General features: G+C 48.9%; 9 protein-coding genes across 9 annotated transcripts; 5 read left to right on the forward strand and 4 right to left on the reverse strand.

Moving 5' to 3' along the window:
* Window positions 1-68: 68 nt before the first annotated feature.
* Window positions 69-1,743, reverse strand: MIND_01051200 (Transcriptional factor; the record flags this gene model as incomplete). Its single annotated transcript, XM_037367096.1, has 4 exons — window positions 1,631-1,743; window positions 1,516-1,580; window positions 850-1,470; window positions 69-799 (listed from the first exon to the last, which is right to left on the reverse strand). The coding sequence occupies exons 1-4, from the start codon at window positions 1,726-1,728 to the stop codon at window positions 69-71; spliced, it is 1,515 nt and encodes a 504-aa protein (XP_037216490.1). The 5' UTR covers window positions 1,729-1,743.
* A 74-nt stretch (window positions 1,744-1,817) lies between these two features.
* Window positions 1,818-3,202, forward strand: MIND_01051300 (RAD51b protein; the record flags this gene model as incomplete). The annotated part of the gene is made up of 3 exons (XM_037367097.1): window positions 1,818-1,863; window positions 1,914-2,163; window positions 2,209-3,202. The coding sequence occupies 3 exons, from the start codon at window positions 1,818-1,820 to the stop codon at window positions 3,200-3,202; spliced, it is 1,290 nt and encodes a 429-aa protein (XP_037216491.1).
* A 178-nt stretch (window positions 3,203-3,380) lies between these two features.
* MIND_01051400 (Autophagy-related protein) lies at window positions 3,381-6,415 on the reverse strand (the record flags this gene model as incomplete). The annotated part of the gene is made up of 6 exons (XM_037367098.1): window positions 4,562-6,415; window positions 4,083-4,515; window positions 3,818-4,026; window positions 3,701-3,769; window positions 3,515-3,651; window positions 3,381-3,471 (listed from the first exon to the last, which is right to left on the reverse strand). Exons 1-6 carry the CDS (start codon window positions 4,703-4,705, stop codon window positions 3,381-3,383), a joined length of 1,083 nt encoding a protein of 360 aa, XP_037216492.1. The 5' UTR covers window positions 4,706-6,415.
* Window positions 6,416-6,538: 123 nt separating this feature from the next.
* Window positions 6,539-9,598, forward strand: MIND_01051500 (Mannosyl-oligosaccharide glucosidase; the record flags this gene model as incomplete). The annotated part of the gene is made up of 15 exons (XM_037367099.1): window positions 6,539-6,725; window positions 6,769-6,966; window positions 7,012-7,097; window positions 7,143-7,215; window positions 7,268-7,597; window positions 7,645-7,972; window positions 8,025-8,075; window positions 8,122-8,212; window positions 8,257-8,788; window positions 8,840-8,896; window positions 8,946-9,193; window positions 9,243-9,332; window positions 9,379-9,443; window positions 9,488-9,525; window positions 9,579-9,598. The coding sequence occupies 15 exons, from the start codon at window positions 6,539-6,541 to the stop codon at window positions 9,596-9,598; spliced, it is 2,394 nt and encodes a 797-aa protein (XP_037216493.1).
* A 70-nt stretch (window positions 9,599-9,668) lies between these two features.
* Window positions 9,669-10,535, reverse strand: MIND_01051600 (uncharacterized protein; the record flags this gene model as incomplete). Its single annotated transcript, XM_037367100.1, has 1 exon — window positions 9,669-10,535. One exon carries the CDS (start codon window positions 10,533-10,535, stop codon window positions 9,669-9,671), a length of 867 nt encoding a protein of 288 aa, XP_037216494.1.
* Window positions 10,536-10,863: 328 nt separating this feature from the next.
* On the forward strand, window positions 10,864-12,865 carry MIND_01051700 (uncharacterized protein; the record flags this gene model as incomplete). The annotated part of the gene is made up of 13 exons (XM_037367101.1): window positions 10,864-11,030; window positions 11,084-11,178; window positions 11,238-11,436; window positions 11,490-11,499; window positions 11,553-11,676; window positions 11,729-11,844; window positions 11,888-11,995; window positions 12,044-12,099; window positions 12,153-12,234; window positions 12,283-12,389; window positions 12,441-12,523; window positions 12,571-12,581; window positions 12,632-12,865. The coding sequence occupies 13 exons, from the start codon at window positions 10,864-10,866 to the stop codon at window positions 12,863-12,865; spliced, it is 1,392 nt and encodes a 463-aa protein (XP_037216495.1).
* A 776-nt stretch (window positions 12,866-13,641) lies between these two features.
* MIND_01051800 (Protein kinase domain-containing protein) lies at window positions 13,642-16,678 on the forward strand (the record flags this gene model as incomplete). The annotated part of the gene is made up of 14 exons (XM_037367102.1): window positions 13,642-13,762; window positions 13,819-13,916; window positions 13,970-14,192; window positions 14,243-14,260; window positions 14,368-14,454; window positions 14,502-14,796; window positions 14,846-15,012; window positions 15,237-15,242; window positions 15,286-15,476; window positions 15,524-15,607; window positions 15,656-16,013; window positions 16,063-16,256; window positions 16,307-16,493; window positions 16,545-16,678. 14 exons carry the CDS (start codon window positions 13,642-13,644, stop codon window positions 16,676-16,678), a joined length of 2,163 nt encoding a protein of 720 aa, XP_037216496.1.
* A 159-nt stretch (window positions 16,679-16,837) lies between these two features.
* Window positions 16,838-18,660, forward strand: MIND_01051900 (uncharacterized protein; the record flags this gene model as incomplete). Its single annotated transcript, XM_037367103.1, has 2 exons — window positions 16,838-17,039; window positions 17,093-18,660. The coding sequence occupies 2 exons, from the start codon at window positions 16,838-16,840 to the stop codon at window positions 18,658-18,660; spliced, it is 1,770 nt and encodes a 589-aa protein (XP_037216497.1).
* Window positions 18,661-19,449, reverse strand: MIND_01052000 (DEAD-box protein abstrakt; the record flags this gene model as incomplete). Its single annotated transcript, XM_037367104.1, has 1 exon — window positions 18,661-19,449. One exon carries the CDS (start codon window positions 19,447-19,449, stop codon window positions 18,661-18,663), a length of 789 nt encoding a protein of 262 aa, XP_037216498.1.
* Window positions 19,450-23,770: the final 4,321 nt, after the last annotated feature.

A 23,770-nucleotide genomic window follows, 5' to 3' on the forward strand; every position in this document is an offset into this window, starting at 1 on the left:
TTCTGGTACAATGTGTGGTGCTTTACAGGTACAAATGGTGAGTATATTATTACTGGCCGGATTGCCCATTATTTTTCTCTTCTCCGTTTGTTGCGTGCTTCTGGGGACAATTCGACAACACTGGAGTCAGTAATGCCTGAAATTGACTTGCGTTTTCTCGCGCCAATTTCAGCCTCATCAACAGTGGTTTCCGCAATTGGGTCGTCCAATCCGTTCATAAATGTCCGAAAGAGCTCGCTTTCGGCGTTTTGATCAGTGCCATTGATGGTGTCACCAGGCAACTCAAACTGTTGGAAAAGGTTGCTTATCCGGTTATCGACCGCATCCACATCCTGCTCAATATCCTGCGTTGCTTTCCACGACTTGTCGACCTTTTCCGAAAGACTGTTGTACTGAGGCTGGAGTGGGTCTAGAAGTGGTGACAAGGGAGCTAGCTGGCCAAAGTCGAGTGCAGGTTGATACGACATCAGGGAAGAGTCCTGGTCAAAGTTCGCCGCTGGAAGATCGGTATATGAGGGAGGCATCGACATAGAGTGCATAAGCTGTTGAATTTGAGCAGGAGTCATAGTGCTAAGAGTGGTCTGAATGATATGGTCGAGGTCCGGATTAGGTGAGCGGGAGCGGGAAAGTGAGTAGTCTTCCGCGGGCAAAGTCGAGATAAGGTCGGTCTTTGCAACCTCAGGCGAGAGAGTAATCGGAGTGGTGATAGGCGAATCAAAGTTGACCGTCATGGCTTTGGGTGAGTCCGACTCCGTAGGAGATGACTCGGCCATCGGAGTCTCCATAGTGGTATAAGGAACTGGGCGATACGTATTTTAGGACGCACTAGCAAAATAGAGACGAGACTACCTGGTGATTCCTTCAGTGGGTCCATAGTACCTCCCTCGATCATCAGTCGTGACTGTCGTCTGGGAACTACAGCTCGCGACGGTGAGGGAGCAGAGACATCGTCTTGGACGTTCACGTGGTTGCCAAAGACGCCAGCGAGAAATTTAACGATTCGGTTGATGGTGTCCTGCTGTTTCTGGTGACGTGCACGCGCAGCTTCCGATTCTTTCCAAAGCAGCTCATTACTGCGTCGCAAATCGCTTAATTCAGCGGAGATGGCTGTTTGGTGTCGCTTGATAGTTGATATTCCATTCACTATAGATTGTAGGTCGAGCATTTGACCACCGCTACCTGTTGTCGGCATAGTAGCGTTATTGCCGGGGTTCTCAATCTTCTCCTCATCAGGAACGTTGGCAGACTTTTTGCGTTGGATTAAACAAAGCAAATCTGGTTGGTCGCGACGGAAGTTGGCGTGCTCGAAATTCCAGTACTCGGTGTCGGCGTCTCCTTTGAGGACTCCTTGCTGAAGATGTGGTACTTTGTGAAATCCGTACATGTTTAATTGGCGGACAAATGAAGCGAAATTTTGGTGTTTGAACCAGTGAGGCAGCACGTCCCGCGCGAATTGTTCTTGGTTGTAAACTAGGGAATTGAATGGGAGTCGAGTAGGGCGGTATAGGTACGCACCATAGAAGGAATCTCCGTCTGGAGCCCACTCGATAAGATGATTGGTCTTGGGATCGTTGACCATTCTGTGTGGATTCTGTTTTAGACCTAGCGATGTCAGGTGGCATCACGCAACTCGTGTAGTTTGTTGAGGAATGCGGGAATGCGGGTAGTTTGAGGCGCCGCCTGGAGAGCGGGACGGACTCTGGTGAGGGCGATTTGCTTTGACGCCATCGTGGACAAGTCTAAGTCATTGCCGAGTCCGATGTCACACAAGTAAGTCACTTTGGGTATGCGTTCAAGTTCAACTCTACTGAGTTCATATGACAGAGCAACTCTCACTTTCGCAACAGAGTGCACTGAAAAGAGGTATTCTAGGACTGCTAGTGGCAAAGAGGCACTGAGTCAACTCCATCTAGGCAACCTTGAAAGCCTACCTGAATTGTTATTATGTCCTCCTCATGAGATCAGCCGTCGATGCAAACTAACTCCACACGAAACGAACACCATTATCGACACAGTCTCTAAGACTCGCCATCCAAAGCTTGTTTCTATCGTGAACTGGCAAGATCGGCCCGACTACTGCTGTACCACTGGCGACACTGAACTAGATATGGCATTAGCTGGTGGCTTTCGCCCAGGCATGGTCTGGGAGTTATTCGGAGAAGCGTTCGTCGATCGAGCGACTCTTTTCAGATTACTCATGTATTTTAGAGGTGTTGGAAAAACTCAGTTAGCCCTTCAACAAGCCCTGTTCGTTCAACTTCCTGTTGCGCAAGGCGGACTCTCTGCATCCGCCTGTTATATCACAACGCATGCAACGTTGAATACCGAAAGGCTCATGCAGTTGATGACAACTAACCCTCTCTTGTCGCCAGAAGCATGCAGTCTCGACGACATTCAGACAATCACCGCTCCTACTGTACCCATCCTCATCTCTATCCTCTCCAAAATTCTACCAGACCTCATTTCTCATCGCGCCAAAACCGGGAACTCTAAGCAAGTCAAACTAGTAGTAATTGACGCTCTTGCTGACTTGTTCCTGGGTCTGGATAAAACCTCGACAGAAACACTGGTCGAACGTTCGCAAAGCCTTGTGGAGATTTCCACACTGCTGCATTCGCTAGCCAGTGTCTATAACATGCTCATTCTCGTTGTCAACCATACGACAGACATTTTTCATCTGAGTCAACATGCTGGCGAAGAGCTCGAATACAAACAACAAGCTCGATGGTTTGGCGGCGCAACGACGATCGCTGGAGTGAATTCCAAAGAAGCTAGTTTGGGTCTTGTATGGGCCAACCAAATCAACGCGCGCATTATGATGACGCGCACGGGACGGAGGCTTGTTCTTCACTCTGGTTCCAACAAACGACAGAAAGTGGGGGACCTTGGCCAAGTCCCTACACCTGCGCTGGCCTCAGAACCTTCCGAAGCCGTGATTCGGCGATTCACCATCATTTTCAGCTCTGTTGGTCCTCCTTGTTCAGTTGATTATATCATCACAACGAGCGGTATAAACACTCTCACTGATACCTTGTCTAAAGCCTCTGTCGAATCTGGCCAAGTAACGGTTCCATCATCATCATCGGCCATTGATTCGACTGAACCTTTCGATGAATGGGAGCAATATTTTGACGACATTCCCATTGAAGCCTATGATTTGGCTTTGTCCTTGCACCAAGAGCAACCCGAAATTTTGATTTGACTGGTAAACGGAGTCACACACACACAACTAACACCTGGACCGAAAATTATCGGTGGACGCAGACCCTCCCACCCCATTCGACTTCCTGCGGGGTTTTGGAGACAAGCAAAGTACAAGTTCGTCGCATTCGTAAACAGAATTAGAGGTACATGGATTAGATGAAGTCGACCGAGGGGAGTCATGTATCTTCGGACAGTTCCCGCCAACCATCTTGACCACCAAAGGTGTTCTCGCCAGAGTAGCTCACGTAAAGGAAGTTGTCCTCGTCCCTGGACAATTGAGTTGGAGCAGATGCGAGAGAAAATTGCGTACTTATGCTCCTCATATATCGCACTCATCAAGGCTGCAGTCGGCGGGAGGACCTCGTCAACGAAAATGAAGATGGCCTTCTCCGGGGCGAGCTTGATTCGTTTACGAATGACGTAGACGAATTGGCCTACGGTCAGGTCCTGTTATGAGTCAATAGGTGTTGGATGGGGGAGTGGCAACATGACGGACGGAGGGGACAAGATATTTCTTCTTGTCGATAGTGGGGATGTCGGTGCGATCTGCCTTCTCGCAGATGACCTACATTGGATGAGACTCGTGGTCAGGAGAGACACTAGTTTGACTCACAGGAATGCGGTCGGGGTATTTCTGGCGGATCCGCTCCGCCTCTGCCTTGCGCTTCTCTGGAAGAAATATAGCGTCGATCAAACGAAGGGGTTGGATGTACCGAAAGGGTGCTCGTCTTTGAACTTGGAACGCATTATGCTTGACCTCGTGGTAGTCAGAGACAAGCCTATATGGGCTGCGTAACACGAGTAACGTTGCATTAATCCATCCTTAGTCAGCACAGTATTATTATAGATAGTAACAGAATATCGTCATGTAGCTTTACCCAGACCCGCCGCCATACCAATCGCAAGAGCCTGACTCATATCGCGGCCCAAGTTAGAGTCGGATGGCGCAAACACGACCTTATCACCATACGCTTGGGTCTTCTGAACATCAATTCTCCCCAAGGCCATCTGGCGAGCAAATTGGTCGACCACCCTGCTCTCAGCATCTGCTTTAGTCTTGATAGCTTCGGCCTCTGCTTCTGCAGCTATACGTGTCGCATAAGCCTGCGCTTCTGCCTCTATTCTGATCTTTTCAGCCTGAGCCTTTGCGGCTGCTATAACAGCATAGGCGTGTCCATCAGCTAGCGCATTTTCGGTCTGAGCTTTGATACGGGCGACTGCCAATGCGCCTTCCTCTTGCTTGACGCGATTCTGATTCTCTCTATCCACGTTGGCGGCTTCGACTTGGGTGTGAAGTGCCCGGGTGGTCAACTGAACGTAGTCAAGCAATAGTTTGCAAGTCGTGATGTTCTTTTACCTTATCCATGGTATTCGCGATCTCGCCTTTGAACTGGCGATCGATAACAGCCAAATCCTTCAGGATACCATCAATTACAGTGGCAACAAAAATGCATATATTGACCTTGAGAATGATACCGTATTCCAGAGCCGCTTCGTGCATTCTGAAGGGACATTGAGAAAGTATCATTAAACGTCAAAAACCACTTTCTCATCCATAGCTTGCGTGCGAAGAGAATCCTGCGCTGATCATGAACCCAGAAGCCTTTTGTTGGGAAGATGTCCAAATACCAAGAATTGAGAGCTAGCCTCCTGGCCGTCTTCAATATTGTTCGGTCCCAAAGTTCGTTGTTTGACCTAAGGTTCAAGGTTGAAATACCAAAGGGTATATGCGAGTTCGGAACTTGCCATCGACGAATAGTCAAGGTGCGACACAATTTGGGTCAGTATGGATTGGGTTTTGTCTCGCAGAGCATCATAAGGGGTGTTGTAACCATCTGAACGAGAAATTTAGTGCCATATGCATATACCGATGTGGTCATGCTTACGCTTCGTGAGCTTCAAGGGTTCCACTAACTGCCATTTCAGATACAAACGGAGAGAAACGGGAACTTGATCGCGAGTGAAGCTATTCCCAAATCAGAGTGAGTGAGTTATGAGAGCATTCACTGGCAGACGGACATATCCTAGCAGGGAATCAGAAACAAAAATATTCACGAAAAAGTCGCAAAACCTTGGTCGGGAGTTCGAGCTGGTTCTCACCCAGTGTAAACAACCCCCGTAAAGTAACTGAAGGGTTGGTTATAACGGATTGACCGGCTGACAACAGTTCAAGGTCGTCTCCTCGTTGGAGGATAGCACAATTATTCGCTGGGATGTTAAGGCTATAAGGCGTCAGGAGCTCGAATGTAGAGAGTTCAGGCTTTCACAAGAGTGCGACGACATAATCTTTGATTTCCCCTTTGCCGACCTTGCTTTTCATTCTGACCTCGTGAGTCCAACCCAACGTGATGTTGGTCAGCTTATCCATGACTGGTGTCTTAGATTGATCAGCGCAGCATTGTGTGCCGACAGAAAATGCTCACTGTGAGGTGAGTTTGATCGACAATGGATAGGACGTTATAAGATCCTTCGACGGCAAATGCAACGAAGCCGGAGTTCTTCACCACAAAGATTTGGTTTTGTGGGTCAGATACAACTGCTGCTTGATTTTGTGAGACTTGCACAACGGTCAAGCCCTGGAACTCGATGACGGCGTCGGAAACTGTCAGATATGAGCGACGGTAAAGAAACGTTTCTCGTGCTTACTTCCGTGAGTGCCTTCGAATGTTCGGGCCCACCAGTTGCGAAAGGGGAAGGGGCTATGTTCTGAGGTAGGGTAGAGATGCATGAGCGAAAGACCACTCACGGATACAAGCCAGGTCTCGTCAACAACTTTGGAGAGCCACCGTGGTTGATCAAACCCAGCTGACCTGGTTGGATTTCTGTCCCCAGCCATCTCACTGGTTGCTATGTGCCCGAACTCCGCAAGTCTATTATAATAAGGAAGAAAAACGAACCTTCTTAGAAAGTATGCTTGCACGTCCACTCTGCAAAAGTCAAGCAAAGGTCTACAAGAGTGGAACAATGAGCCGACCTCTCGAAGCTGCTCATCTAGTTTCTGGAGGGCGGTTATTAGACCTCCTGTGCCAATGGGAACATAGAATAGTCGCTCCCGCGCAGCTGCATCGCTGCTAAGTAAGCGATCCTGGGTGATTTTGGTTGTTCCACGTGTTAGTTCAGCCAAAGATTTAGCGGGGGTTGTGAATGCGTTGCGTTGATCCTTGAGAGTAGCATCGCTCATCGCAGTGGTCGAGTCTCCAGTGATAGACATGAGTAGGCTATGGCGGCTGCCTCATTGGAGACTTTTAACTTGGAGCCAAAGCTGTGGAACAGCTGTCCTCAAGCATAGCTGTTAAGCCATGATCGCGATCGTGACTAGTGACGTGACACGCAAATGCAAATGTTGCAACTTGTCTTGTGGTGTTTCTTTCCACTGCTAGTTGCGGCCAAGTTGGAAAATGACACTCTACTATGGGGGCCATATCGTCCGAACCTTTACTTTGGTCTTCGCCCTCGTATTCCTCAATCTCTGATGACTGGTCTTATGTGGTTTGGAACACAAGACTACCAATCCATTGGCAGTAAGTATTAGTTCCTCCGTGAATTCCGCCCATTATTCTTCAGAAACGCGTCATGCATGTGACCAAGGAGATGGAATAACAAATTATACGTGGACCGAATACGATGCACGCGAGGGCGGCGTTCAAACCATCAACGATGGTCCCAATAACGTCAAAATAACCACAGAATTCTTCAAGGTGGCTGGAGGCAACCACGGTGGCAGCTGGGCTGCAAGAATTAAAGGAGAACCTATAAACGATGGTACAGTCTCCGAGCCAGTCCTAAAACTCTTACACAAGTTGGTAGCAAGGCCCTCCCGCATATCAACCATATTTTATTTTGGGATGGAAGGACTCGGTGCTTTGGATATGGACACAGAGGAAGACGAGAACGTGAGTATTGTGTGTGTGGTCTCCACCACTACTTACTTTTCATAGGGTCTGGATGGAGAAGTCAAATTAAGCGGCTCAACACCAGAGCTTGACGAATTTACTATTCGTATCGTTGACGGTAACGTGTTCTGTGACTTGCAACCCCCTGAATGTAAAGCAGATTCTTATAGACCCCAGCAACTCTGCACCTGTGACTGGCAACTATGCCTCCCAGTTCGAAAAAAGGAACGGTAAAACGCACTTCCTTGGTCAGCCTGTCCCCTCGGGAAATATATGGCAAGCCAAAGAAGTCCTTCTTCAAAATATTATCAAACGCGCTCAAGATATTCTGGCGCCGTTCAAGGATGCTACGACTGGACCACCCGATCCGTCCTTCGTCCTACAATTCTCAAACGAGGCTTACACAGGTAGTAATTTGTACGCTATCCAGAAGATTTTCGACGGCGAGTTTCAATTCGATGTCTTCTTTGAGAGTGCGAGTTCCAAACACCACCTCAGTGGTAAGCAATTCAGAGACGTTTCTGACCTTCGCTTATATTCGACTTAGCTTCCACCATCAATGAGGGCATTCCCGCTCTGACTTCCGCATATCACCGTCGCTTTCAAGACACGTTTCCTTTTCCTTCTGATTACCATGGTCCTAACCAAGACTCGATGGAGAAGTTTTCAAAAGCTGTGACGTCCAACCTTATGGCCGGCGTTGGCTATTTCTATGGCACCTCCATCGTCAATCGAAAATTTTCCTATGAATGGGATGAAGAGGAAAACGCAGAATCCAACAACGACGAAGGTGCAAGTGGGGCCAAATTGACCGAACCTCGTGCTCTGTTAACGGCCACACCGAGTCGAAGCTTCTTCCCACGCGGATTTTATTGGTCTTGGTTCACCTATTACAATTATGCATTATAACTGACGCTCATTCACCAGGGACGAAGGCTTTCACCTCCTGCATATTGGGGCCTGGGATAGTGATTTTAGGTACGTGATAAAAATGGAACGGAACGGGGTTTTAAACAAATGTCAGCTTAGAGATACTGAGGCACTGGATAGACCTAATTGACTCGGATGGCTGGGTTGCCCGCGAGCAAATTCTCGGCGAAGAAGCGCGAAGCAAGGTAGATGCTAGTGTGGATGTTGACCATTTATCAACATTGTACAGGTCCCTGCTGAGTTCCAAACTCAAGTGCCAAATTATGCAAATCCGCCTACTCTCACCATGGCAGTGACCGCTTATATCGCTCGTGTGAAGAAGGCGGCTGCTTCCTCTGGGCCATCAGTTCACGATCTCGGAATGGAGTTGGGGTCTCAATTAGTCCTCAAAGACTCGTCGTCGTCTTATCTTGAACCGGAAACGGCACTCTCATTCCTTAAATCGATATATGGCCCATTGAAGCGGCATTATAATTGGTTCAGATCAACACAACGGGGTCAAATCAAGCAGTATGGCCGGGTTGCACGTTCTCGGACTGAAGGTTACCGTTGGCGTGGCCGCTCGGAGCAGCATGTCTTAACGAGTGGAATGGACGATTACCCTCGAGGCCCTCCTCATCCCGGCGAACTTCACTTGGATCTCATATCTTGGATGGCATTCTTCTCGCAAACTATGAAAGACATAGCAGAGTTTGTGGGGGAAAATGACGACGCTGCTTCGTTTGCCGAAATAGAGCAAGCAATTCTCGGCAACGTTGACGGTAATTCGTACTCGAAACTCGTACTAATGAGCTAAACCAAACGGCCCGTAGATTTGCACTGGAATCAAGAGCGTCGAATGTACTGTGATCTCAATGTGGATTCCGATGGTAAGTTTGACCTCTTAACTAATGTCTTCTTGCCTAATGCAGTTGACAGACGAATCGTATCATGTTTGTCATGCAGGGTACCTTTCTATGTTTCCGCTTCTACTTGGCCTTTTACCCCCGACTGCTGAACATCTTGGTCCGATGCTTGATATGCTTCGTGACCCTGACCAGTTGTGGTCGCCATACGGTTTGCGAAGTCTATCTGCATCCCATCCAGAGTTTGGTCAGGGTGAGAATTACTGGAAAGGGCCAATATGGATCCAAATGAATTACCTCGCTCTGCGATCTTTGTTCAAGGTTCGCGTTGTTTCCGTTCATACTCCGAAGGCTCAGATGAATCCTATAGGTATACGCTAAGGAAGAAGGGCCATACCGAGAACGAGCTCAGCAAATATACCACGAACTGCGAAAGAACATCATTAACAATGTTTTTGAGGTTCAAGAATTTCTGGCTCATCGTAACGGTCACTGATCTCTGGTAGGAATACCAACGCACGGGCTATGTTTGGGAGCAATACGATTCCACGACTGGCAAGGGCATGCGAAGGTAGAGTGCTTTAGAAAGTCTTGACAACTGGCTAATTCCGACAGCCATCCTTTCACCGGTTGGACCTCGCTTGTCACACTAAGTAGGTCTTGCGCTAATTAGCACCGAATTCCGAAACTGAAAAATTGGATGTAGTTCTTGCGGAGACATACTAGTCGTATAAGTACAGAGTGTACATATGTGGGAAAAGTGCTTGGTGCATGCAAAAGAAAAGAAAAAAAAGAGTCAAAACTGGTCCGCGTCGAAAGAAAGAGCCTCGAAATGCAATGAATCGAGTCTCATCTCGCCTTCATCACCATCATCTTTGGTACTCAGTTGCTGTGGATGCAAATCGGTTTCGTCGGTGGGTGTTTGGGGAACCGATGATGTGACAGTGGAGCTCGAGCTTCTACTCATTGGTGGTGTCCGTGACAGACTGAGTGTAGAAAGGCGACGTCGGATGTTGGTGAAACTGGAAGATGTCTGATGAGGAATGGCGTCGGGATGGTATGGCTCTACTGGTGCTGGCTCATAGGAAGTAGACGAGGCTCTGGATGGAATACGAAAGAGATCGGTGAAGATGATAGATCCACGGCGAGTGGGGGGTGTCTCCGTTGAGTGTGCCGTTTCGAAGGTCGCTTGGGTGCTCTGGCTGGAAGCGAAAACCTCCTTTGCGTACGGTTTATTGTTGGGAGTGCGACGAGCGAGGTTCTTTATTGAACGAAATGCACTTCCAGCACGAGAACGTAGCGATTTGGGTTTAGGCATACCCTCTGTTGCATTAATCGCGCCTGCCTCCTGATATACTCGCCGGACCTTGACCACTTCAACAATCTCCGAATCGTCGCGCGCTATTTCTCCAACCGCGGGTTCACTGCGCGTGAGAGGGAGGACGGATTTCGGGACAGAGGAATCGAGGACGGCGGCGTTGGCTTCACCATGCAGACGAGAAAGGGCATCATCGAGTGAAGCAAAGTCGGGAGGTGTTGAGAGGTTGCGTTCCGGTAGCTGGACAGAGTTGAATACGAGGTAGTCCGGCTGCTCATCCTCAGCGGGAGGGACCACAATAATTTGAAAGGGAGTGACGTTAAAAGGAGTGGAGTGTAGTAACATGGTGGTTGAAACTGCAAGTGGTCGTTGGCTAAAGATGTTCGTTGATCAATGTTTAGCCAATTAACATCAGATGTCAGCTGTCAATCATCAGATTATTGCTGGTGTAATATCATCATATTCAACAAAATAGTAATATTGAATATGCAAGGGGCTATGTGTATATTGCCATCGTGCTCTAGTTGATATCAGCTCTTGCCCTGTGCCTCTAGTGCCGCCAAATCTTGAGTCCTGCAGCGGAGTTATATCAAACTGGACCCACCGGCCACCGATCATCAATGTGTCATCATCTCTGACACTGCCACTCACAACTTCCTCACCCTCGTTCAATATGCGCACTCCCGCTCTACTTTTGCTAACTCGCGTCGCGTTTGCATCCCCACTCCTTTTTACCGCGAAAAAGAAAGTTCACGAACACCCCGAACTCTGGTCTCCAGAGTTCTGGGAGAAGATTGGCGTCTCAGCTGTGCTCGTTCTACTTGGAGGAGTCTTCGCTGGGTTATTCCACGTGTTATGGGGTTAAATGTTTCTCTCTCTAAGCTCAGTCACAGATTAACCCTTGGCCTGATGGGTCTTGACGAGTTACACCTTCGGGTTCTGGCCACGTCCTCAGATGATCCAGTCGAACAAACCAACGCGAAGAAAGGTGCAACATTGTGTTCTGGCTCCATGAGAGTATGTATGTACTAACGTTGGACTACACAGTCCTCAAGCTGATGGAACATGGCCGACATTGGGTTCTAGTCGTGTTACTACTCAGCAATGTCATCATCAACGAGTCTCTTCCTATATTTCTAGACAGTGCGGCAAGTCGACTGTTTTATTCCCTCATAGGAAGCCTTGACATCTCGAACAAAGATTGGTGGTGGCGTAGCAGCTGTGGCACTCTCTACGACTGCGATTGGTGGGTACAAGCTATATTCTCTCTGAATTCGTTCATTGATTCTTATTTTCTAGTCATCTTCGGGTTAGACTTTCCTCTCGCCGCAACTCATATTTTGTTTAACATCTGTGAAATAGAGAGTATGTCTTGGTTCTTGCAGCGCAGCTTATGTAACATCAATACCTCGCAGAATCATTCCACAGGCCTTGTCTGTGAGATATGGGCTGAAGATTGGTGCAACATGCGCCCCGTTTGTGTTGGGTGCGATATGCTTATAATTATGACTACGTGATCAACGCTGAAAGCTTTCAAGCTGCAATGTATATTCTTGCCCCAGTGGCTTATCCAATTGCTCGTCTTCTGGACTGGGTTTTGGGCGAGGGTGAAACACACACGTATAAGAAAGCTGAACTAAAGAGCTTCTTACAGGTGCGTTTGTCCCTCAAATGCTTGATCGTGGGTCGATTTGTAGTTTCATCGGACCGGTGAAGAGCCTCTGCATGATGAAGAGATCACCATTCTGAACGCGGTACTCGAGTTGGGGGGAAAGCGGGTGGAAACGATAATGACGCCGATCAAGGTATTCCGTTCCCATCCAATGCCAACCCAGGTCTCATTGGCTGATCAGGATGTTGTGACCCTTTCCGCGGATGCTATCTTGGACGATAAACTCATGGAGACGATGTGCGTGGTATTGTTCTCAAGTGCCCGGACAATATCCAATCATTTCTCTACAGTCTTCTCAGTGGGTATTCGCGCTTCCCAGTGCATGAACCCGGTAAACCAGGGGCCTTTATTGGATTGCTATTAATAAAAAAGGTGGGACTGCAGATTGTTTCGCATCATCACTGAACACCCATATCGTAGCTATTGCGATATGATCCTTCTCTTGCCCTTCCCGTCTCCAGCTTTTCGTTGTCTATCTTGCCCGAGGCGCCACCCAGCATAAGCTGCTTTCAAGCTCTTGACTACTTGTAAGACATCCATCCATCCTGCTGTTATTTATAATCACTGAGCCTTGGTAGCCAAACCGGACGTGCACATTTGCTGCTGATCAGCCAGGCCCCGGGAAAGGTTAACGGTGCGATTGGAGTAATCACACTCGAAGGTACCTCTTTGTCTTGATCCCTGCCTGCGAAAGTTCAATTCCTCCAGATATCATTGAAGTACACCTTCATTCTGTTTTCTCCGAACAATTGACGGATCAACTGCATAGGAAATTCTCTCAGAGGAGATTATCGACGAGACGGATAGGTATGAGGACAACGTGACCAAACACCGCGCCAGTCGTCTCGCCACTGCTGCAGTGATGCGAGGTATTGTTGAACGGCGAAACAGAGGCACGTCGCTTGCATCTGAGCGCACACCGCTTATGGATACCGAGTCTTTGTCGAGGGGAACTAGTGTCACTCGGGGCGAACAAAGAAGTATATACGGAAGCTTGAGTTGAGTTGATACTTGTAGATGTATTGCCACGACACTTAACTTGGTTCTAAGTGCATTGTCAGACCTCTGGGAACAGATCTAATCTTTTTTGTGAAGCAGTTAAATAAAGCAGTGGTTACTACTTATTCTCGTTTCTTTGATGGATCACGGTTTTGCTTCTTGAGCTATATGCTTTGTAAATAATAAGCCAATGCATTTATTGCACAACATACTAGCGCCTCCGCGATCTAACCGGCCGATAAATAATCGACAGTAGAAAACAAGCAGAATCACACCTTACCAAGCTCACTCCTGTACTGCTTACACTGCCTTTCGGCCTCAACCTTCTCCTTTGCGCTGGTGTGGAGAGATTGAATCTGGTCCTCCGCAGACAAGACATAGCCTCGGAGTCTGTGTTCAAAGCCGAGGAGTTGTTCCACTGTGAATTCGTCGAGAGTGGTCCAAACTGGAGGATGGAGGGCTTCGATGGCGTTGTCGTAAAACCTCTCGAAGAATTCCATAATGGTCATGGTCAAGGAAGTGATGCTGTGCAACGGCAGTCCAGCCCCTATTGACATTGGAGAATGCTAGATCTGAGCGCATATCGCTTATGGATACCGAGTTTTTGTCGAGGGGAACTAGTGTCACTCGGGGCGAAGTATACGGAACCTTGAGTTGATACTTGGAGTTGTTGTAGATGTGACTAGCAATTACTGTAGGCTTTGTGACAGTATGCTGACACTTTATCCCAACATTCACCACAGTAGAATTGTTGCACGTCTCTCCAAGCTATATTCGACCATGGCGGCGCGTCGTACTATGTCCGTCCAGTTTCTGGGTACCTCATCGGGTGGTGGGCCCACGGAATCAAGAAACTGTTCCTCTCTCGTTATTGATTGCCTCGGCAACGACACTTTATGGAGTCGGTCACTCGTATCTCAGTCCCGACTCGGTGCTCATAATCTTCTGACCATCCAGTGGTTGACTGTGCAGAAGGAACAACACGACAATTCGCGTTCCAATCTCCCGCAACGCCCATGTGGCTGAAACCTAATAAAGTTGCCAAAATGTTCATCGTATGTCTATTCAGCAATTTTATTTGATTGGGCCTATATCCATCCACTCATAGACACATATGCATGCTGACCACGTCATGGGTATCATACCTTTTCTTCGGCATATATTGTACCCACCGCCTGTGAATCCATCCACCTCCTCAAATCATTCGGTGCCCCAGCCTAAAATCGAGATTTTTGGACCCGCTGGTCTACGATTCTTTGTTCGCTCGATTCTCAAGATGACCCTTACACGCACCTTGGACAAATATGTCGTTCATGAACTACTCCGGGCCGGTGAGTCGCAGCATTTCGTCGAGCTGGGGTATCAAGTACTATTGCTGTAGACGACACCCCGACCACTTGTAATCCAGCAGAGTTACATTCAAGCGAGGTAACACCAACACAATAATTCCTTACCTTGTCTAACGCGGCTCCTTGATACCTGGCAATGATATTCGCTGTTCTGAAGACGGGTTCTGGAGAGAGCTTACCCGCGGTCATGGTCCAAGTGTTCTTGGTGATATCATAGTCGATGCGGGTCCGATCCTCCATCGTGGTTCGCTCTGTTTTCACTTCTGAATTAAAAAGGCCAACATATTTCAGACCCATGTCTAGGATACACCTTTACTGAAGAAGACGGACTACGGCGACAAATCGTTGTTCTGGGAGATACTTATGATGCCTCTGCTATCATTCCACTTTGTCGAAGTCCGTCGCTTGTTATTCACGAAGCCACCGATGGGCACATTCCGCACGAAATCCAGCCCTCAAACAAGCGCACACCTGAGACGGTTCAGATGACAAGTCTCGCTCGTGGTCATTCTATCCCTGCAAACGCCGGTCAGTTCGCCAAAGCCGTTGGTGCGGAAAGACTAGTCCTCAACCATATTGGTGGCCGGTTAATACTGCGTTTCCCGCTCTTTGAACGCTTCTGAAATTGTGGACAGCTTTCCAGTTCCTCGGCACGACCGTGACCCGCGGTTGCATATAATACGAGAACTGGAGCGTCAAGCAACAGAAAGTTGGGGGTCTGGCCAGCGTGCTATGGTTGCATGGGATTTTTGTCGAGTTACTCTTCATCACCCTGAAGAGGATTTACACGTAATGGGTCAAGGTACTGATTCACACACGAAAAAGAGACGCAGATGGTGACGAGCAGCAACTCAGCAGCAAATGTACTTGATCATAAATTATCCCAAACATAGTAATATAATTATAATTATTGATGGCGGCCGTCGCTTGAGTCACGTGTGACATTATCCGCTCTTCTCCCTTGAATCCTTCACTTGTTTCTTTTTTCGCACTGTTTGTCCCTGGTGGTTGATTCAATGTCCAAAGTCTCTTGTGTGTAGTCCCTCTCTTGCTTGTCTTTCTTCTTATTTTGCAGCCATCGACGATCCCTCTCGTGTTACAACAGTCGCCGCCAACGATGGCAAGACTGGGTCGGCCCGGGAGATCAGCTACACAAACTACAAGGTCATTGGCAATGGGTCGTTTGGTGTTGTCTACCAGGCCAAACTTGTCCCTACTGGCGACGAGATTGCCATCAAGAAAGTCCTCCAAGACAAGCGTTTCAAGGTCCGTCTAATCGCCATTTCCTGTCGCGTCTGCTTACACCAGTTCAGAATCGCGAGCTGCAGATTATGAGGCTCGTGTCTCATCCAAATGTCGTCGATCTTGAAGCTTTCTTTTATATTAGTGGTGAAAAGGTGCGCCTCGTGGGCTCGAACTTGGCGTTGTCCCGACTGTTTTGTCAGCCTGCACAGAAGGACGAGGTCTATCTGAATCTTGTTCTGGAGTACGTTCCGGAGACGGTCTATCGTGCGAGTCGTCACTACGCCAAGCTGAAGCAACCGATGCCAATGCTCCAAATCAAGCTGTACATGTACCAACTTTTGCGTTCACTCGCCTACATCCATTCGCTCGGCATATGCCATCGAGACATCAAACCTCAGAACCTACTCCTCAACCCTTCGACTGGTGTACTGAAATTATGTGACTTCGGCTCAGCCAAGATACTCGTCGCAGGTGAACCCAATGTCAGCTATATCTGCTCCCGATATTATCGCGCACCGGAATTGATATTTGGTGCCACCAATTATACCACCAACATTGGTCAGTGGAGCTCAAACGTCCTTTCTCGTGACCTCACTTGAGATTTTAGACATTTGGTCAACTGGGTGTGTGATGGCGGAGTTAATGATGGGCCAGCCGTTGTTTCCTGGAGAGAGTGGCATTGACCAGTTGGTGGAAATCATCAAGATACTCGGCACACCATCGAGGGAGCAAATTAAGACGATGAACCCCAACTATATGGAACACAAATTCCCTCAAATTCGCCCTCATCCCTTCTCAAAAGTGAGTTGAGTATGTCTGTTGTCATCTCAAATTCTCATCGGGTCTTCAAGGTCTTCCGACCACGGACTGCGCCAGAAGCGATTGACCTCGTGTCGAAACTACTGGAATATACTCCTTCCGCCCGGTTGAGCGCTGTTGAGGCAATGGTCCATCCTTTCTTTGACGAGTTGCGCACTGAAGGGGCTCGGATGCCCAACGGCAAGCCCTTTCCGCCGCTGTTTGATTTTACACGCGAAGGTCAGTTGAATTTGTCGTCATGATAATGTCACTGACTACTTGGCGAACCAGAGCTCTCTGTACGACCAGACCTCGATAGGAGACTTGTGCCGCCTCACTGCGAGTCAGAGTTGGCGACAAGGGGAATAGTTTTGGATTCTTTTGTACCGATACCGCTGGACGAGCTCAAGATTACGTTGGACTGAAAGTTTCAGATATGGGGTTGAATCTGTGCTGATCCGGGTCGCCCTATATATATATAATTTTTATGTCATGTTAGCTTGTGCTGTGTTCATTCCGTGCTATTGCCTCATGATGCGCAAATCACTCTTGGTCAACAAATTATTCCTTGCACTCCTACTGCCATGACAAGCACGGGCTACGTTTGCGACACCATTCCTCCTGCCCGTCTTGCTGGGCCAGACGACCCTTTGCCTTGTTCCCTACTCGATGACCCCGAGCCAGAACCGCCCCAAATTCAGGCTGATGCACCTCTACCCCGCAAACTTTGTGTCCGCCACCAGCGAATGGCTGACGAAGGCACGAATCTCAAGTTACAACAGGCTCGTCTTTACCTTCTAGCCCTGCTTATCGATTCATCATACTCTCATAGTCATTAGACGCCTTGCCTTTGGATGAACGGGAAAAAGTCAGCACGATATGGGCTAATTTCTCGTCTTCATCGCACCCCCGACGGGAGCTCATACTCCATGGACTTCTCACGATGTGTTGCTTTTCGCAACTCTCACTCCTCACTGAACAACTGGCCCACATTATTCGCATCGACCCTTTCGTTATTCTTCCGCGAGAAGTTTCCCTCAAAGTTCTTGGTTATCTTGATGCAACCTCGTTGTGTCGTGCAGCCCAAGTTACCAAGAAATGGCGACATCTTGCTGACGACGATATCTTGTGGCGGGGAATCTGCGAGCAGCATATCGGGCAGAAGTGTCACAAATGTGGATGGGGTTTGCCGCTGCTGGAGAAGAAGCGGGGTCTTCCCAAGTCACCGTCACCCACACCGCCGCCAGCAACACCAAACAATAGCAAACGCCCTTCGTCCGACAATATCTGTCCCCGACCACTAAAACGACAACGCTCGGATCCACCACCTTTTGATGATCTCACACGCCCATGGAAAGACGTTTATAGCGAACGTCTAACGATTGAACGCAACTGGCGGCGAGGTCGGTGTAGTGTCAGGACACTTAAAGGCCACACAGACGGTGTCATGTGTTTGCAATTCAGCGAAAGTATGTCGAACCCAGACTTCCCAGTCCTCATCACCGGCTCTTATGACCGTACCGCGAGGGTATGGAATCTGGAAACAGGGGAGGAACTGCACTGTCTGAAAGGCCATGCAAGAGCTGTCAGAGCCCTCCAGTTTGACTCGGTCAAACTCATCACTGGCAGTATGGACCATACGCTCAAGGTTTGGGACTGGCGAAGAGGCAGGTTGATACGAACCCTCTCAGGCCACACAGAGGGGATCGTTTCTCTTAATTTCGACTCGAATTTGCTTGCAAGTGGCAGTGTCGATTCCACCATTAAAGTCTGGAACCTGCGAACTGGGGGGGCTTTCACACTGAGGGGCCATTCAGACTGGGTCAATGCCGTCCAACTTTGGGATAAGAATGCCAGTCCCCTTTCTGCTCCGACATGGGACGACCAAGGCCAACAAGGCCCACCCCAGATTGATCCGGGGAAGATGCTGTTTTCGGCTTCAGACGACGGTACAGTCAAGCTCTGGGATCTCAATACGAGGTGTTGTGTCAGAGTCTTCACCGGCCATGTTGGCCAAGTGCAGAGTATGAAGCTCTTGTTAGCGGAGGAATGTGAAGAGGAGGCTGAAGAGTTGGAAAGTCGGCCAGACCAGACACCAAAGAAACCGTTGCTGATCACTGGGAGCCTCGACAACACAATCAAGTTATGGGACATCGATACAGGCGAGAATACGTCGACATTCTTTGGCCATATTGAAGGCGTCTGGGCAGTAGCCAGCGACAAACTACGACTCGTTAGCGGTAGCCATGATCGAACCATAAAAGTTTGGTCACGGGACGAGGGTAAATGTACCGCAACGCTTGTTGGACATCGGGCTGCGGTTAGTTGTTTAGCGTTAGGGGAGGACAAAATCGTGTCGGGCAGTGATGATTGGGATGTTAAAGTTTGGAGTTTCAGTGTTACATAGTCAAGTTGTACTAGATTTCAGCCGTTCTGTCACCAGTTCGCTGAATTCTTCGCGGAGAATAGCTTCCCGTCGTTCCCTCTCTTCCTTCTGCAACTTGAGAATGCCGCGCTTTTCCTCGGCACTAATGACTTGGTTTTCCTTGCGTATGCGGACGGCATTCATCCGACGATGACGACTGCCACTCATGACATAGCCCACATTCTCAAACTGCGCAATTTCATCCGATGTTAGTCCAATCTCCCCTCGTCTTGGTATTCGTGATTCCGTCCCATCTTGAAGGAAGGCAGCCATTGCACTACCTTCACCACGGAGCAAAGAGCCACCATATTCGCGGTCGTCGATACGTCTGAAGCCGGTGGCTTGCTTTGGCAGCGGTTGGGGCCCAAGCCAGTCGTCTGAGTCTGATTCGCCATCCGAAGTGGTGGTCGCCAGGACAGGCAAAGGAATTGGCGACACACCAGCTACGGATTCCTTGACTACCCATTCATCGTCCAAATCCTCCTTCCCAGATCTTCGTTTACGCTCTCGTTTCCTCGATTCTCGGGCAGACGAATCGCTCGACTCCGAGCGGCTGCGTTTAGACTTCTTTTTGTGTGCGCGCGCATCTCGCCCAGGACTCTTCGGCGAAGTTGGCCATATATTGACGACTATTGTGTCTCGTTGTTTTCTCCGACTTTCCATTGAATCATAGCTTGGTCGAGGAGCTGATCGCGGCTCGTCGTCGTATCGTGGGCTCGCGCGTCGTGGCCCCGGCACCAGCGACGCACGAGAAGGATGGGTGAAGGACATTTATGTAGACCCAGAGACCGGATAAAATTCGAAACCAGTATTAGCAAGTAGCTAGCTTTCCTTTGGCACTGTGCGGTTCGGATCAAGTCTAGATAGATCACGTGTCAGACCGCGGAAATCTAGACTCGAGCCAGTCGTTATTGGTGTGACAGTCGTATTGGTGTGACAACCAATAACGACTGGAACAGAATCACTGTTTGGGGAGGGGCAGAGCTCATGTCATTGATGGCATGAGTGACGGTCTGTGACCCGCTCTGCCATCGGTCGTCAAGAACTGATCACAGTGCAGCAGCATCTACTGACTGAGTTCACACCCGAAAAAATCTAAACAAATTATCATAGCAGCTCATTTGTATCTAAACAGCTTGGCGGGGAAATTTTCTTGAAGGATTCATGTTAACTTAGTAAGGAGCCATTTTCCTGGAAGAAATGAATGCATGATGAGGAATTATGCTACGGTTATGATATTTTTGCCGCCAAAAGACGCTCCTTGATCTTCCCAGTCGAACGAGCATCTTTCCGTGGATTTCGGCGGATGTCAGCGGAAGCAGTTCGCAGACCGATCACGCATCTGTGATTTGACAGCAATGTGCCGTCACTCACTCACTCACCCACTGACTTCCACCTTCGTGACGTCGACTTGCTCAACGCGTCCATCGACCGAACGACCACATAGGCGGCGTCATCTGTTCGGGAATGCCTGGAAGGCCGAAGATTTCGCTTGCGCGACAGGCCGTATTGAAGAGGATGCAGCAGGATAATCGGGAGAGGCTGGGAAGGGTGGTAGAGGCTGGTGGGGAGGCAGATGATGAGGGAGCGGCAACCAAAGCTACGTCTAAGCGTTCCAAGGGCCCTAAACGACCTTCACAGCTGGCTCTTCTGCGTGCCGAACTGCAAGACACACAGTCAAGGCTGGCTCAAACGGAAACCGAGCTTCAAGACATGGTAACGGAGCTGGAGGCTGCGCAAGATGCTATTCGCAAACTGGAACATCAGACAGAGTCTATTCGAGCCAAGCTCTACGAATCCTCTACCCACCTCGACTCTCTCTCCAGCCAGCTCGCAGAAAGCGCCGATACGGTCAGAAAGACCTCAGCCCAAGTTACTCGACTCAAGCGCGGTCGAACGATGGCTCAAGGCGTCTCCAAGGCTGCTCAGACGCATGCAAATGCCCAAATCTCGCACCAACAAGTGGTCCTTGAAGCAGAACGCGCTCGAAATGCTTCTCTCGATGCCCAGATTGCACAAGCGCGTCGGGACCAGCAAGACCTTCGTAAAGCGTATGAGAAAGCCCGACGGGAGCGAGAGATGTACAAGAAGCGCGCCGAACGAGCTCAACCCGTCTTGAAAGCGACGCAGAAAGCACTGAAGACACTGCAAGTCTGGAATCCGATGGACGGCAACATGTATAGTGCGAATGCTCGGCGACTCTTTCGACGACTGGATGCTGCTGGAGTTTCGAGCAAGCGAATGCCGGCTGTTCTCTCTGTTGTCTTCAGCGAACTTGGAATCAAGATGAAGCGCAAGCCGAGTCCGAGGCTGATACGAATGGTGGTAAAGGAAGCGGGGTTTCTGAGTAAGGTTCAGCTGGGGCTAGAGGTTGCGAGTGCAAAGGGTGCAAATTAGCTCTAGCTCTTCGATTCCGACTAACTTGCAGTAGTCATTGGTGGTAGTAGCGATGGGACGACAATAAAACGGTGGATATGCGGTCTGCGTATCATGGCCCTATATGCGATATGCTCGTGGCGGTGGTTCCGAAAACGGCGGCCTCATCAACATTCTCGACACAGTTGACTTTCATCGCTCGCTCGTACCTTTCTGTCGGAGGCTCGCTGACAATCCCGCCATTCTCCTTGACTCCAACACGCCAGACACCAGCCTCACGATTGACGGCCAACCTTTCATGGACGTACTCGTTATTGCCAAGATTCGCGAACGAGCATCTGACCTCCCGAGGCTTCAAGAAGCGATCACAGCCGTTTTTACTGGCGCTGTCACCGGCTGGACAATTTTTACTGAAGAGTTTGCAGAGGGCGGGCCGATCGATTTGCTAACAGAAGAGGAGAAGGAGGAAATGAATGTGAACTCTACAAATGACCCAAATGAAGGTTGGCGGTCTTCTAAACCTGAATCATTACTCACTATCGTCCCAGGTGGGCTTGGCTACCTCCGACAACAGAAACTCAAGAACCCATCTGCCACTATCGACTTGATTTCAGCACGGGCCATGTACCGCCGCAACGAGACTGAAGACTTCATTACTACCCACGCCAGTTCCCGCGACATGACACTATATGCTATGCGGGAGGCACGGAAGGCCGACGGTGCAGGCTCGCAACAACGATTTCGAGCTGAACGTGCCAAACGACTCATTGCCAAAGCGACTGAAAACAAAGGCACGACGAGACAAGCACTTACAAGAAGAAGCAGCGCGTCGCGCAAAGCTCTTAGCGACTCCAGTCATCACTGATACACGAAAACTCAATACACTCAATATGAAACAACTGACCGAGCAGATGCGAATCCATTGGAAGATATTCAAGGACCCCGTCTTGGCTGCTATTCCCAACAAGTCGGTTCTCTCGTGGAAAGCAGAAATGCTGAAGGCTGTGAAGGAGGCTGTGGAGAGATATTTGGAAAGGTAATGGCTTCTTGCTAGGTCATCTTAAGCTTATCTCGACAGGATGGATGTCGCGCGTCGCCATCTGGACTCTGACAGATCCGAGGTTGGAGACTGCAACTCCGATGTGTACTCAGAATGGGGCGGTATCACGCAGGGCGGCGCTGGAGATGACCTTGGCATGGAAGAAGTAGAAATCACTGGTTGGACTGCTGTAGATGAGTCGGAAACCGGCTTGACAATGGATGTTGATTAACCATCAAAGATGAGCTGATGGCTTGCGCTGGCGAGGAGGAAGGAACGAAAGTATGTTCAACCTAAGTTGTTTTTTCACTACTTTAGAGTGCGATAAGTACCTCCAGAAAGTTTCAGATTTTTGCATGGCCGTGGTCCCAAGATCTGAAGTCCCAAACATTCATGATGTTTTAAGTCGACTGACTTGGATAGACAGGGCTCTCTAGCCCGCTGTTCTGACTCGCGGTGTTCAATTGCTCAGATATGTGTAGGCTAGATCACGAAATGAAACCTGGTTTTTGAATTTCAATAATCCGTACAGGGAATATCAAGAAATGGGCTAACGACGCCAACGACCGGCTGATGTCACGCTGACAACCGGGTCACGTCCCGTCACACATGCCATCAGCTAATCGGGGATGCCCCTCCCCACACTGTTGGCTTAGGGAGATCAGTGTTTCGGCCGTTGAATTTCTGGCTCGCCGGAATTGACCCTCCCCAAATCGCGAAATTTTAGTATCATTCGATAGCCAGCAAAATTCTAAGAGCCACTCCGGCAGCTCAAATAAAATACCAAATAAAATAGATTTGACATGTGAGCGAGTGATGTAACACTGTCAGCTAGCTGGTGTGACCTGCACGATAATCAGTCGGAAACACATTGTACGATGCCTCCAGTCCTCACATTGGCCCAGACAACAACAGAAAAGGCACGATGGGTGGTTCTAATGCTGCTAGCCATCATCCAATATGTGGTTTTTGGCATTGCCCTCTATATTCATCCACAATACTGCAAGACAGAGCTACATACCTCAGCCCTTACTGGGTGTGCATGGCTTGATGAGCTGCTAGAAGGACATCCTGACCGGATTTATATATCTCTTGGCATGTGTCGCATGTATTTCTTGCACTAGTTCTCAAGTTACGAGCCATGGGCTATCTGGAATCAGAACAGTCTCGTATCCAGCTTGATGAATCTCTGGCAATCTTTCTTTATACTTGTGTAACTGGTCTTGGGGTAGATCATGTTGCTGAATGCTTCCAGCACTCCCACACCACAATATCAGAGTCTATATATTTTTTTTGGTATCAAATAATCTGATTTATCTGTTTTAGACACTTTCAGAAAATACTTGATATCTTATCTGGTTCCGTGTTCTATACAACCTATGTCCGCCTCCCCGGCATCAATGATGAGCCACCAGATGCCATTCACAACAATCCCAAGTGGTGGCCCTTCTTCAAAGATGTTCTAGGAGCCATCAACGGGACACATATTGCATGTACACCATCAGCTGAAGATATTCATGCTGCACGAGACCATAAAGGGGGTGTTTCCCAAAACTGTTTGGCGGCAGTATCATTCAATATGCGATTTCTCTTTTTCACTGGTGGTTGGGACGGTTGTGCTGCTGATGCTACAATGTATAGCAAAGCACAGCTTTGTGATTTTCCAATTCCTGCTGG

Source organism: Mycena indigotica (genome assembly GCF_014461135.1).
Source record: "Mycena indigotica strain 171206Taipei chromosome Unknown Mind.scaff0009, whole genome shotgun sequence".
NCBI classification, from domain to species: Eukaryota; Fungi; Basidiomycota; class Agaricomycetes; order Agaricales; family Mycenaceae; genus Mycena; species Mycena indigotica.